The 13,880-nt window shown below is 42.2% G+C and overlaps 1 protein-coding gene across 1 annotated transcript; it reads right to left on the bottom strand.

Moving 5' to 3' along the window:
* gclc (glutamate-cysteine ligase, catalytic subunit) lies at positions 1–12,688 on the bottom strand. The gene is made up of 16 exons (XM_075478109.1): positions 12,045–12,688; positions 11,050–11,162; positions 8,473–8,655; positions 7,983–8,096; positions 7,758–7,816; positions 7,445–7,581; positions 7,211–7,285; positions 6,297–6,413; positions 5,235–5,373; positions 4,996–5,108; positions 4,787–4,879; positions 4,592–4,696; positions 4,364–4,445; positions 4,167–4,276; positions 845–965; positions 1–750 (listed from the first exon to the last, which is right to left on the bottom strand). The coding sequence occupies exons 1-16, from the start codon at positions 12,192–12,194 to the stop codon at positions 569–571; spliced, it is 1,893 nt and encodes a 630-aa protein (XP_075334224.1). The 5' UTR covers positions 12,195–12,688; the 3' UTR covers positions 1–568.
* Between the last annotated feature and the right edge of the window lie 1,192 nt (positions 12,689–13,880).

Raw genomic sequence — 13,880 nt, 5'->3', positions numbered from 1 at the left:
TGACTTGTGGATGTTATAGATTTATTTTGAAAACAGCATCACATCGCAAACAATGGTTTCACCATTTACACCTGAATGCAACACCACTTTGAAGGTCCCGATATATAAGTCAGTCGAGCAAAGCAAACGTTTCTCTTAAAAGCTAAAAGAAAAAGGAAAACGCACACTCAAGCAAATGTTAAGAAAGCTCTTATTAGCAAAAACAACAAAGATTGTTAATGTCTTAAAGAGCGGTGCAGTATTTACAGAACATAAGATCAAAAGCAGACTACTGTACAACTCCTCTCTACATTTACAGTCTCACACAGATATGCTTAATTTCCTGACAAAAATAAATACACATCTGATCAACTATTACACAACCCTTTGTATGTCTTAATCCTATTAAAATAATTTTGTAATCAAAAAAAATCTCATACAGTGTATATACATATATTTTGATGTTGGTGTGTTTCATTTGAAACACACACACACACACACACACATGCTGTTGCATTTTCTTACAACTGGACCTCTTCCATTTGGTCTTTCTTTACATGCACGTTTGTATGATGATGCTGCCGTTTTCCTATTTGAACTTGTTGACTGGGTTTCCAATGAGTTCGGGGCACTGCTCTTCGCCTTTTGCGACCCTGTCGCACTTTCTGAACAGGTCATAGTTGATCTTGTCGGTTATGATGCTGTCTTGCTTGTACTGCGGGTGCTTTGCGACAAAGTCCCTCATCCACTTGGCCATGGTCATAAGCTCGCCTATTTCAGATTGGCAAGAGAAGGAGTTCGAAGTCAGAGATTAAGCTGCATGCAGGGAAACTTGGCGTCAGAGGCTTTTTTTTCTTTTTTTTACCTGAGGCACGCTTCTTGATGAGTTTGAGGTAATTCAAAATGGTGCACCTGGTGTCCACATCAACCTCCATGTTTTCCAAATAGCAGTTAAGGATCGGGATGAGGCCTTGAAATACTCCCTCCTGATTTTTGAGAGAGAAAAGAAGAGAACAGCAGCGATGAATAAACAAACTGAGATTAAAGTCTACAAGCTGGGTGTCGGCATCTCTGCGATGCCTTGCTAAAAGCAGAATATTCTTAAAGGCATTCAAACGTAGATTAAGATTAAGATCAGATTTATTGGTCATGCATACACACGAAATTTGTCCTCCGCTTTTAACCCATCCAGGTTGGCACCTGTTGACAGTGGGAATCGAACCTGCCAACCTTCCGGTTATGGGACAACCGACTCTAACCACTGAACCGCGTCATTTATAAAAAAGAAAAAAAAAAGAAAAGAAAAAAAAGCAAATTGGGTGTTTTATCTATACCAGATGAATGATCATTTAAAAAATGGTCTCACTCTTAAGATTGGCTTTAAAGCTATAATAAATGCTATATTACCACTCAAACTCATTTCCATTATCTTAAAATCTCAAAAACAAGAATTTCTCTTGACATATCTCCATCCAGAGATGCTGCAGGTCCTCTTCCTGCACCACACAGACTCTAATAAGGGCTATTTGCATTTTTCGGGGCAGGAGTAGCAGTTTCTCCACCACGCCATGAGCACTCAGCACAATCTTTGATTTGGTACTGTCCCTCTCAATTATAGACCATCAAACAAATGAGACAAGTCAACCCGATACCAAGGCAACCAAAAGGAGAAGCATTGCTGGCAGTGTGTCCGTCTCTGAGCCGTGTGTGTGTGTGTGTGTGTGCGTGCGTGTGTGATGTCAGACAAAGTCGCAACATCAGTCAGCTTTCTGTTCACGAGTGAAGGAAAAACACCATCTTATTACAATTTAAAAAAAACTTTGAAAAGCACTACAAAAAAAAGAGATGTGAATCAGACATGTTTTCATAGACTGCTTTGATGCAAATAAACTCAGCTGTGTTGGGTAAGATGGCGCCAGAAGATGGCAGTATGCCCCACAGGGTAAAAAACCCAGAGGAGGAAATGACATCTGCAGTGGACAAGAGGGAGGAGAGCTCCTACTTACAACCAGGAGCGCCGAAAAAGGAAGCCGGAGAGAACCCACGCATACACGGGGAGAACATGCAAACTGCATAAGAAAAAGGCCAAAGCTGGGAGTTGAACCTGGAACCCTCTCGCTATGAGGCGACGGTGTTAACCACCACACCACCATGCAGCCCAAGTTATCAACAAACATATCACAAACATATTTCATTTGCAATGTACTGGTAACAATAACTTCATTTGTTTTGGAAACATTAAAGGATAAGACCGGTTTTTTGACATTGGGCCCTTGATTTCACATTATAACATGATGTTCTACTCACCCCTGCTTGTTGTTGAACATTTGGAGCTGTTCCGAAGATATTCGCGAGGCGTCTGGCTGCTCTCTTGAGATATTCGGCCATGAAACGGTTTCCTATGGGCAAGCTTATACAGGCACAAACTATGCTGTTTATAATTTATTAATTACTGTACACTAGCACTGATAACGTGGAGGTGCGTCGCTTACTTAAAAAAATCCGGGTTACTAATTTTGAATTTTAGCCGAATGAATAAATAGGCAGCAGGTCTGTGGGCTGTCTGTGGTAGTAGCACGACGATGACGTCAGTAACACCCACTTTACGACAAAAAAATCAAAATTACAGTAACCCGGATTTTTTTAAGTAAGCGACGCACCTCCACGTTATCAGTGCTAATGTACAGTAATTAATAAATTATAAACAGCATAGTTTGTGCCTGTATAAGCTTGCCCATAGGAAACCGTTTCATGGCCGAATATCTCAAGAGAGCAGCCAGACGCCTCTCGAATATCTTCGGAACAGCTCCAAATGTTCAACAACAAGCAGGGGTGAGTAGAACATCATGCTATAATGTGAAATCAAGGGCCCAATGTCAAAAAAACGGTCTTATCCTTTAAGCCCCCTCCTCTCTATTTACGTAAAATGGTTCAGTCCGACTGGATCAGCTGCAGCGCACCAGTTTGTCAGTGACAGCGGCAGGCAGAGAAGGTAACATGCCTCAAAAGTCAGGTTCTCATATTTCTGAAGAAAACTCTGGATTTTTACATTTCATTGTTGTTTTAGTGAAATAATTAATGCAGTCAAACGTTTAGCAAGCAGTTCATATTCAATCAGTTGACCTCCCCTCTGTCAAAATGATGCCTCGTTCCGAATAGATGCGTCAAGTGCAGCAGCAGCAGCTGTCAGTCAGGCCCCAACTCCACCTGCCCCTGGAACAGCCCCAGTGCCCCCACATGAGGAAGGAGGTGAGCAGCTGTGTATTGAATTAATAATAATGCTAAACTTTATTACAGTCTACTGAGCCTACTTAGTTTAACATCTGCTGCTGATGTTATTCTTTTGCTTTCTGTATCATTCTACAGATGATGTTGAAATGATGAGAAATCATAACAGGTAATTGGCCATTTTGTTTTTTGATGGCATTTCTTTTGCTGAGATTTTATTTGGTTCTCCACAGATGATGATTGCTATTATTTTCATGAAATAGTATTTAAGTTTTGTATTTTTCAGGTCTCCTAATTTAGAGTTTAGAATTAGATTATCAGTGTTGCTGATAAATGAATTCCAATTGTATTCAGAGTGATCAGTGCTTACTTACCTGTCGACTGTCATGTTTTTCTTTTTTCCCCAAATGTGGCAATGATTGTCAAAAATACCATTGAAATGCATAGTTTTATGTAAAATAGCATCACAAATTTTCACCCAGTAAAAAATTATTTTCATGAGCCCCAAAATCCCTTTTGACACCCCTTTGTACGACTGTGAGAATATCTGGAATATCATATTATACCGTAGAAGACGGCGATCAGTCTCATTTCTACTGAATCGAGCGCGCAAACTTTTTTGCTCATGAGCGGAAGTTGTTTTCATTTTTACCGTTTCCATTCATTTCTTCTGGTTTGGATGTTTTAAACGTGCATCAAAAACAGCAATAGAAACCTGGCTATGGTTGGAAAGACAAAAAACAAACAAACCACTGATTGGAGCACACACACATCACGAGCCGGCGGGCAGTTACATAGTCAACCAAGTGCATGAAAATGCTCTTTATGATGAGGCGTGCCAAACAGACGCATGATGGTGGAAATATCTTCTGACTGGCAAAGCTGTTCACTGAGCATTAGTGCTCGGAGGGCTCAAGAAGCCATGTGCCAAACAAAAAAAAAAAAATAGTAAAAATCACCTTTCCGTTGATGATGGTGTCAATGCTCATCAGGGTGTAATCTTCATTACCGCCATCGGTGTCCAAGCCGTTCTGGGCTGAAGCGGTGCCATCAAACACTGGGTTGCAGCCTGTTGGTAGACAGTACAAACGGATCAGTAACTCCATTCTGACCAAAGGCTCACAGGCTTATCGGTTTCGCTTCCCGTTTCACCGACCTTTGAAGATGTCCTTCCTGAAGTAAAACATTCCCTCCTGGACAGCGTTTCTCTTCTGCGCCACCTTCATGTTTTCATCGACCTAACAAAGACACGTTTTACTCCGCATTAATGGACAAAAAACGGTGTTGGTCACTGGATCGAAAAAATGTCAGAAATCCATTTTCAAATTTAACTTTTTTGTTTGTTTGTTTGTTTTTTTTTGGAAAACAGAGTGGCTGAATTTACTTTTGACAACGGAATTAAGAAGTCCAGTTTGTAGGACAGGATCACTCTGGTGAGCAGGACCACAAAGACCACATATGCAGCGTTTTCAAAGTCTGTCAGCTGCACCTGAGAAGCAAAAACAAAACAAAATTTTAACTCAATAGGAAATGATAGTGCATAGAAAATCTGCCAACAACTTTCATAGACGTCAAGTACCTCCATGGGGCGGAACTCAACTCTCCATCCGATATCAGAGTTGGGCGGTGGAGGTTTAAACCGCATCGTCTGCCAGTTGGTCGACTGGAGGTTCTGCGGGCAGTTCGAATGAAAACTCACATCTACTGAAGCTGCCCGTGTGTCATTTCCTTTGTACAAACCGTTTGCGTTCTTATAGGAAACTGTACACGGAGCACAGTGATCCTCACCTCAAAGTGATCCGACTCGTTTTCATCATCCAAGTGGATTTTCTCCTCGAAGACCGAGAGCGGGTCTCGAATGAAGAGGTGAGCAATGTGCTGAGCCAGAAGCTTGTCGATCCCTGTCGACACAAACGGATTCATCGCTTCATGTCCGGCCACCGTTCGAGCATTTAGGTGTGGTGGTGCGAGTGGTGATCGGGTGATTTGGAGTTTGTCTAACTCGTGCGCATTTTACACATCGGTACCTGCATCGAGCAGCTGCTTGTAGATCTCCTCGTCTATCGTCAAATCGATGTCGTTGTACTTCTCACCGCAGCTGGACAGGTAGCTGTCGATCGAGTCGTACCTCGACTTGAAGATCCTGTATTTGTTGTTGTTCAGCGGCTGCAAAACAAATGTAAAATACACAAGAGCACGTTTATTTTTACAGTGATGTCAAGCAAGAGGGGCTTTTATCTGAGGAAAACCAGGTTAAGGGCTTTGTAGAAGCTCAACAACAAAACAAACAAAAAATATGTGCGCCCTCCACTGACTTCTGTACGAATGAATCAACACATGTAAACCCGCTCGCCTATAGAGGATATAACAGTAATGCTAATTTAGTATTTTGAACTTATTTTACTTAAAAAAAAATAGGGAGTCAATGGGAAAGAATCCTATTTGGACATCTATAAAAGTCACAACTTGACAAAAACTCCAACAAATCCTCACAGGCATCACGTTTTATTCGCAGTTTTCAACAAGAGCAGAGCGTGAATAAAGAATTCGAAAGTTTGGGAACTAAATGAGAGCAAGTCAAAGATGTACAACAGATGCACCTAAAAATGCAAGACTAGGTTATGATTCCAAACAAAACCATCTGAGCTTTGACAGATTTGTGTATTTTGCATTAAACTAATTCAAATATTAAACTAAACTAATAAATGCCTCAAAAGCTCAGTAAAAAAAACGGATGACTTTGCATTACTGATGCGAACCTCTGGTCAGTGTAAAACTGCTGAAAAACGACACCTTCGTGTGCTGGGCTTTTCCGTCACCCTCAGGAATGTGTGAGGACGTGATTATTGATTGGCTGATTGGCTGTGTTCTGCAGAGGCGACATACTGACCGTAATAGTCTCCGAGTAGACACACAGCATTGTATCAAACTATTCTAAAGACACTACAAGCCCACTAAGACATCCTTATCCACTCTTTGTTGACTTTAATTTCTTTTTAATGACAAAAATGACTTTGAATGTTCTGCAAGTTTCATCCATTCATCCATCCTATTGGTGTGCTGTGGTGCTCTCGGCTCCTCCTGCTCACCTTCAGCCCGCGTTCCTCCTGTGTCCTGTCGTCCACCGACGCCGAAATGACTCCCCAGCGGCAATCGTTATCCGACACGTAACCTCTGTAGAAAGGCGAGGCGGCGCTCAACGCCATCTGCACGGGGTGAAGAAATTGGACTCAGTGAAAGCCAATTTTAGGAAAAACACGGGAAAAGCATGAAAGAGGACAGTGTAAAGTATCAACAGCACCAAAGAGATATTCTCATAACACACCGGTATCTCTCCCCCCCCCCCCCTTTGAATGGTACTCACGAGAGGATTCATACAGACTGTTTCAAGCAGGACCTTTAAATGCCAGCTGGTCGTATAAAACAAACACTTCAACTTCACCTCTTCCTTCCTTCCTTATTTTAAATTTTTTTTTTTCAAAGTACTGTTCCATCTTGAATTAAGCGGACTGAACATTACACTGGCTGTCCCCAGATCACAACATTTAAGTGGGACAGGTTGGTCTCCATAGTTGCGGCCCCAGCCCACCACAGAAGCAGCTCTTTTGCTCTAGAGTCACAGTATAAAGCGTTTGGTTTTTCTATTAACACTGCTGAACTGGGAGCAACCTGCCTTATTACAGTATTACAGCCGCACCGACTCTTGATAATGGAAAACTCAGCTGTCGTGGTTAAAGTCTGGATATATTGGCTTATACCGAGTACGGACAGCTGTATTCATATTATCTATATATTTGTACAATCTGTACCGCAATGAGGTTGTTTTTCAAGTGTTATTTCATAGAGTTTGATAACAAAAAATATAAGGGATTCTGCATTTAAAAAAAAAAAAAAAAGAAGAGAAAAATCTCTTTTTGCTGCAGATGTCCATAGCGTCATCACAACTTTGAGAGGGAAGTTAGTTGAATAAAGTAGGAAACATGCGCTTCATCCATCCACTCACCACAATGGGGCAGAATGTTGCTAGTTGGTCGTAAAGATATCTGGCCTCATCGATGCTACAAGCCTGGAATGTCACCTGCAAAACAGCGTAAATGAGGCTGAAGTACATTTATAAATCACCAATTAGGATTGTTGATCTACAGTCAAACAAAGATCACCACAGTCCAGGTTACACAGTCTCATTCGCGTCAAAGAACAAAGAAAAACACAAAGCTCGGGACAGGCCCTGCTGTACCTGCAGGCAGCAGTTGCCCATGCCAAACCCCATGGCGTCCATGTAGATATGGTCAGGCAGAGCTGCCCTCGCTGCTTCCCCGTCATCCTCGGGAAACTCCTCCACAAAGGGAGATGCAGTGCACTTGTCTTTGAAGACTGAAACGGGAAGAGCAATGCGGTCAGAATTTCATACATCCCATCAGTGGGATGAGAGGCAAATGAAACCCATTGAAATGAAACAAAAGTAATGCGGATATGGAACGCTGCAGGGAACTTTAAATGTGCATTTTTCTAAAGAAAAAACTATTTGGTTGTTCAATTATCAAACTTACTGGGCACGTTTATTGCAACTTTCTCTCCTCTTCTGTGACGTATGTTCCTGGTAAGCGTGCTGAAAAGCAAATGAAAGGACTCGGTTATCAGTAATAATACATTTCAGGGTGTCTAAAAAAAAACAACAACCTAAAACAGGTATCATTAAATATTCTATCATTAAATGTTCTTTCATTAAATATTGATAGAACAAAATTAAAAACAAGCAAATTCATGAAGCCTACCTGAATCTTGGGTGCCTGTTGATGGCTTCATCTGGAAAGAAGAGGGATTTTGACACTCCCTTTTCAACGGGAGTCGGCCGGTATTCCGGTTGGGTGAAACCTGGACAACCTAACCTAAACAAGGATTCAAGATGTAAAACAAAAAAAACAAAACTCTTACTGGACTTCAACAAAGAGTTGCTTTTAATTATGAACCAATCGGCCAATTATTTCAACAGTAAAACGATTCATTGTTTTGTAGGAGCGTGAAGAAATATTCAAAATTTGAGCCGGATAAAAAATTTGTGAAGTGAAAGAATCTGAAAGTATCAACTCTGCTGCCCCATTAATCTTATGCACTAGTCAAAAGCTCAAAAGCTCAAAATGTAAATACAATAAGTCGCAGTTTCAGAGACAACATATTTAACTTTAACGTTACCGCCCACAGCTACAACCCATGAGAAATTCGTTAAAGGGGGCTGAAACATTTGATTGGCGTGAACCAAAGCACCTTGGAAACGCGGTGATGGTGCAGAGGGTTTCGTTGAGGTTGAGGACCGCCGACGCCTCTCGGCGTCTCTTCCCCATGTTGCCCTCCACGGTGTTAAACTCCGACATGGTCCCGCCGTACGGTTGCCCTGGAGTCCCCTCGATCATGTAGCTGCCGTACTCTGGTCTCCAAAGTGTCGGGTGACTGCAGAAACACAAAGCGTGCTGTGAAAACGTTTAATTTCATTTGATATTTGAACCGGGAAGAACACTCAGTATCACGGTGACCTCTCGGATTAAATAAACAACTGCTCTCGTGTTCGTATATGACAGCCGTAATCCCGGGAGGGCGAACGAACGAGACGTATTTGTGCTTCGGAGCGTGCTCTTTGGTGTGTGCGACAGAGGGGCAGTAATGAGGAATGCATGGGCTCTACTATTGTCACTGGCCTTTTCCCCGGGTGAAGTTGGCCACACGGATTTAGATCGACGTCAATAGCAGTGGGCAAGCATAACAGAGCCTGAACAAACACATTTACAGCCCCTGCAGCGCATTTCCTTTCGTTAAAGTTGTGTCACTCCCAGGAAATATCATTCAGGCTAGTTAAATCTGCATAACCTTTACTTTTTTGGAGTTCTCCTTTGCCTAAAGGACAAATCGATTCACTCCTTTTACCGGTTTGTTTAGTTTTAAAATCTCTTAAATATACATTAAAACAAACACAAATACTTTGAAAATGAAGTCAGGTGTAGTTTTATCACTGGGTCGCTTTAAGGCTGGGACTCCGAAAGCAGGCACGGCAAACATTCGCTGTTCCAAGAGTCTCTCACGCGGAGCCTAATATGTGAAGAGGGCTTTGGAGAAAGGAAGGATACGTCTTATAGGTGCGCTTGCGTGATAGTAAGTTGTAACACGTAAAGTTTCAGGTACACTGGAGGTCATGGCTTCTGATGCTCCGTCTGTTGTGGTGCCGTATTCTGTTTTCTAAAAATAGATTTTCAAGTTGTTGTTTTTTTCCAAAACCTAACCGAGAGCTCTGTCCATGACTTTGTCGTCGCCTGACAGAACCTCAGGCGCAAACGTTCTGAGATCATAGGAAACTTTGCACAAAGACGCATTTAAATGTGCTAATTGCGTGACTTTGTAAAGTAATTGGCAGAATCTTTGTTTTTTTAGTTTTTTTAAAGCTTTGACCCTTTCAATCTACCCGGTTTTAAAGTGATACTCCGGAGTAGATTCAACCTGGGGTCATTTGAACCGTGATATCCAGCCAAGTAGCCCACCCGCAGTTTTTTCGATATTGGCTGAACATCAGCTGAGTTACTGAGTTATCCCGAATAGCTTCGTACAAGGGTTAATGGATCCTGGCAGTATCTCCAAAATTACCACACTAAAATCACATGCCATGACACCAAACTTCTACAGTAGTACAAATATGGTCTGTACTCACCAAACGATGTATTTGGAAGTTTGAAAATAGTCCAGGAGTTTATTATTATCAACACAAGCCTGATAGCTTCTCTGCAGCTAAAGCTGCGTCGACGTCACTTCAGAGAGCTTCAAAGTAAGATGAAGGTTGATCTACTACTGTAGACAACAAAGTATATGCTATATTCTACATGTTTTTTTAAGTTGTAGAGTTGTGAAATTATTTTATCAATGGAGAAATTGAGCAGCCTTGCTTTGTTGTCTACAGTAGTAGATCAACCCTCATCTTACTTTGAAGCTCCCAGCTCCCTGAAGTGACGTCGACGCAGCTTTAGCTGCAGAGACGCTATCAGGCTTGTGTTGATAATAATAAACTCCTGGACTATTTTCAAACTTCCAAATGCATCGTTTGGTGAATACAGACCATATTTGTACTACTGTAGAAGTTTGGTGTCATGGCATGTGATTTTAGTGTGGTAATTTTGGAGATACGGACCAGGATCCATTAACCCTTGTACGAAGCTATTCGGGATAACTCAGTAACTCAGCTGATGTTCAGCCAATATCGAAAAAACTGCGGGTGGGCTACTTGGCTGGATATCACGGTTCAAATGACCCCAGGTTGAATCTACTCCGGAGTATCACTTTAATGTGGTAAACGGTCCACATTGTGGAGGTATCAAACAGATCGCATCTCTATGTTAACGAATAAATAGCAGCAGCGTCTAAACTATGCAAATACCCGGTTTCCCAGCACAGAGCGAAGTGAAACATAACATACGCTGAAAGTCCATTACCGAATGGGGCAGATCCGCAGAGCTATGTCCAAAGATGACAACAACTGAGCTCATCGCTGTGAGGTGAATAACATTAGAATAACTTTAGAATGCAGAAAAGGAAGATTGTCAACTGATCTCATTGACATACTTTATACAACCGTTGCTGTTGCAACTTGAACTTTGACTCTTAAAAAACTTCCCACCTCACCCGACAGGCGGTCCAAGCGTTCCGTACCTGAAAGGAGCCTAAAGAAACGGGGTCTTTAAGGGCATCATGCACTCCCTTAAAAGCTGCCAAGATTAAAATTCCCGATAACATGTTGGCGCACATATGTACGGCTTTCAGACATATTGAGTAGAGCATCTTATGTGCTTGGCGGTGACAACCTACTTGGGGTTGATGTTTTCCCCCTGTTCTTGTAGAGTCTCCAAAACATCTCCACCGTTCAGCACGAGTCGAACCTTCTCGTCCTTGTCGTCCAGTTCCACCAACATGTACTCAACCTGAAAAGGTTGAGAAAGAAGAAAAGAAAGGAAAACGTGAGACCGTGCGCAAACGGCGAGTAGAGTTTTTCAAAAAAAAAAAGAAAAAAAAAAAGAATCAGACTGGGACGCCGCCACATCAGTTCCAACTCATCGGCTATGTTTCCTTGACTCTGACTCTGCTGTGCTGCAAATCCCCTGTCTGAAAGGGGGATTAATCTGCGACAACAGCATTCCGCATCGTTTGAAATCAAAACTTTCTGCTTAAGCTGTAGTGCGCTGAGGTTTTGAGGACCAGTTTTAAATCAAACAGCAAAGCCTGTGGAGCTTATTATGCTGCACAGGAGACATTGTGCTGCCCTTCACTCAACAAACAGGTTTCCACCGAAGGATTGTCAGCACTGTGTGAGCCATAATCGGTTACTAGGAACCCGCGCTATGTTGTGAGACAACCAACAATTTTTTCTTTGTGGTTATAGCAACAATATCAATTGAACAAATGTCAAAATGACAAATATTTGGATTTTTCCGGTAAAGACGTTAAGACCTCCTGTAATGCAGCCTTATACAAGAGGCTAAGCTGGTCTCATTTTAAAAGGCATGGGTCCCTCTGCAACATGTATCAACAAGTGAGACTTTTAGCTCACTGTACATGCAGCTGATTTATTTATCTTTTTTTTTTAATGTGAAGGAAAGATGACAAACACTGAACCTTTAATACTGTTTCTGTATACATATGCTGAAGGTTTCAGGTTCATTTGAGTGAGAGTATAATTATTAACTAAGCTGCAGCGTCAGTTAAAGAGCCTTTTTGCATCATCCACAACAATCATCACAGATGCAGTCTCTGACAGCACTGTCCACATGCTGACTCAGTTTCAACGCAAAAAGAAACTTTCTCACCTCGTCGCCCCATTTCAACACATCTTTCTGGCGCTCCTTGACCTTGTTGTAGATGTTGACGAACTGGATGATGCCGTGCTTTCGGATGTGGTCAGCATACTTCCTGGTTTCTTCCCAGTTCAGCGGAGACCCTTGTGACAGTAAACCCATCTCGCTGACAGGATGGAGGCGTCAACTGACAGCTGGTGGCCGCTTCTAAACCCGCAAACTGCACTCCGAGCGTTAGCTGCCTAGCTAGTCTGTCCAACTCGTGGGGAGCTAGCATGAAGTCTCGCCCCAAACAAATGTCAAGAGTCTGGGTCCTTAGTGCGCTGTAGGAGGAGGTCACGGGCAGAACGCAGAGTCTCTTCGTGCTGTTTAAGCGGCGTGCCCGGTCGGTAACCTTAGCTGGCCATCCAGAAGAGACAGGCCCCTGTTCATCACTTGCTAATGTCTTGTTAGCGGTAAAGCTCGGGCGTGAGTCGATAACAAACCAGTTGATTGTATTGAACCCTCGGCTCAGTAAACAACAACTTTAGAGTGCAGCTCCCAGACGGAATGACAGCGTGGTGACCCGGTGCAAGTCGTACTTGTTGAAGAAGACCGCTGGTTTCCAGAGTTGTGCTGTGTTGTACCTATGAACGCCCTCCTGGTTTCACACATGTGACGCCTCCGGGCGGAGCGGAGTGACGTCACTATGACTCAGCGATATTTGCTGCTCGGCTCCTCCCATTGAGGGAGAGCACCGGAAGAGCGAAACAAATAACGCTGCCAATTTGCAGTTTGAAGTTGATACATTTAGGACAGAATATGAATGAGGTTCTGAATATTTAAATCAATTAATATGATTCATAGAAATGTCTTTTTCTTTTGTGCTTCAGGTCAATTACTAGTTATTGGCTTGTCCTTCCTTTTGCAAATTTTCTTTTCTAAATTGTTAGCCCAACAAAGTTAATGATGTAGGCTACAGGATGCTTTTTCACATAGTTCCCATAGCCTGGAAATGAACAAGTCATGACTAAACAACAGGCATTGTCATCCTGAGGAAAAGTGTTATTGTAATAATGACACAGCACAGGGTGTGATTTGTTGTTCATAGGTCAATGGACTTCACTCAGACCTGCCTCCAAATAGTGATACTTACCTCACAACTAATTGTGATTAGTAAAAGTCACCATCCTCCATTTCCATAAAAGCACAGTCACCTCCGGAGTCGGTGTCACTGTAATAAATCTCACAGACTTGCCGCTCAAAATGTATTTGCAAGAAATGATACATTTGAAGGCAGAAGTGAGGCATAGAGGCCACACCAGTGTTTTCCATATCTCATTCCACCCCTAATGAAAGATTATGTGAAAAGCACCCTTTGTCTGTCAAGGCAGTTTGTAAAAGACTGTCAAAGGTATTCAAAGAAAGGAGTGTTTCTGAGGTAAATGTATTCTGTGGATTGTTCAAGACTTAGTATACAAAAAGCCTAGCCATGTAGACATAGTTTTCCTGTAAAAACATTTGTAACAGCAAACAACTTTGGTTTCTTCTCTGGTATAGGGATAAAAAAGGGAGTCATATGAAATGGTGAGCGTCACCTAATGCAACACATTTGCACTCTAATGAAACCAGTGGTCACTCTTTGGATCTAATGGACTTGTACATCTAAGATAACTAATGATCAAAGAAATGTTGCAGTGTTGTGTTCAGAGCGACCCTTTTGTGCATTCATTTGCCTCCTATTCCATGCCACTGTCCCTTTTTTTATGCTCTCCAGTGTGAGCGAGTGGGGCAGTAGCTCTATTCGCTGGGCTAAAATCCTCAGATATCATCTTTGGCAACAAATTACAGACATACTACTCTGTAAAA

Source organism: Odontesthes bonariensis, chromosome 2 (assembly GCF_027942865.1).
Source record: "Odontesthes bonariensis isolate fOdoBon6 chromosome 2, fOdoBon6.hap1, whole genome shotgun sequence".
In the NCBI taxonomy this organism is placed as follows: Eukaryota; Metazoa; Chordata; class Actinopteri; order Atheriniformes; family Atherinopsidae; genus Odontesthes; species Odontesthes bonariensis.
Note: the sequence above shows the minus strand (reverse complement) of the source record. Positions and strands in the feature narration are given on the sequence as shown.

Coding starts and splice junctions, on each gene's coding strand:
- gclc (XM_075478109.1), bottom strand. CDS start 12,194: ATGGGTTTACTGTCACAAGGGTCTCCGCTGAACTGGGAAGAAACCAGG. Junction 8,097..8,472: donor ACCATCACCGCGTTTCCAAG/GTGCTTTGGTTC, acceptor ATCCTTGTTTAG/GTTAGGTTGTCCAGGTTTCA. Junction 4,277..4,363: donor CAGGAAGGACATCTTCAAAG/GTCGGTGAAACG, acceptor GTCTACCAACAG/GCTGCAACCCAGTGTTTGAT.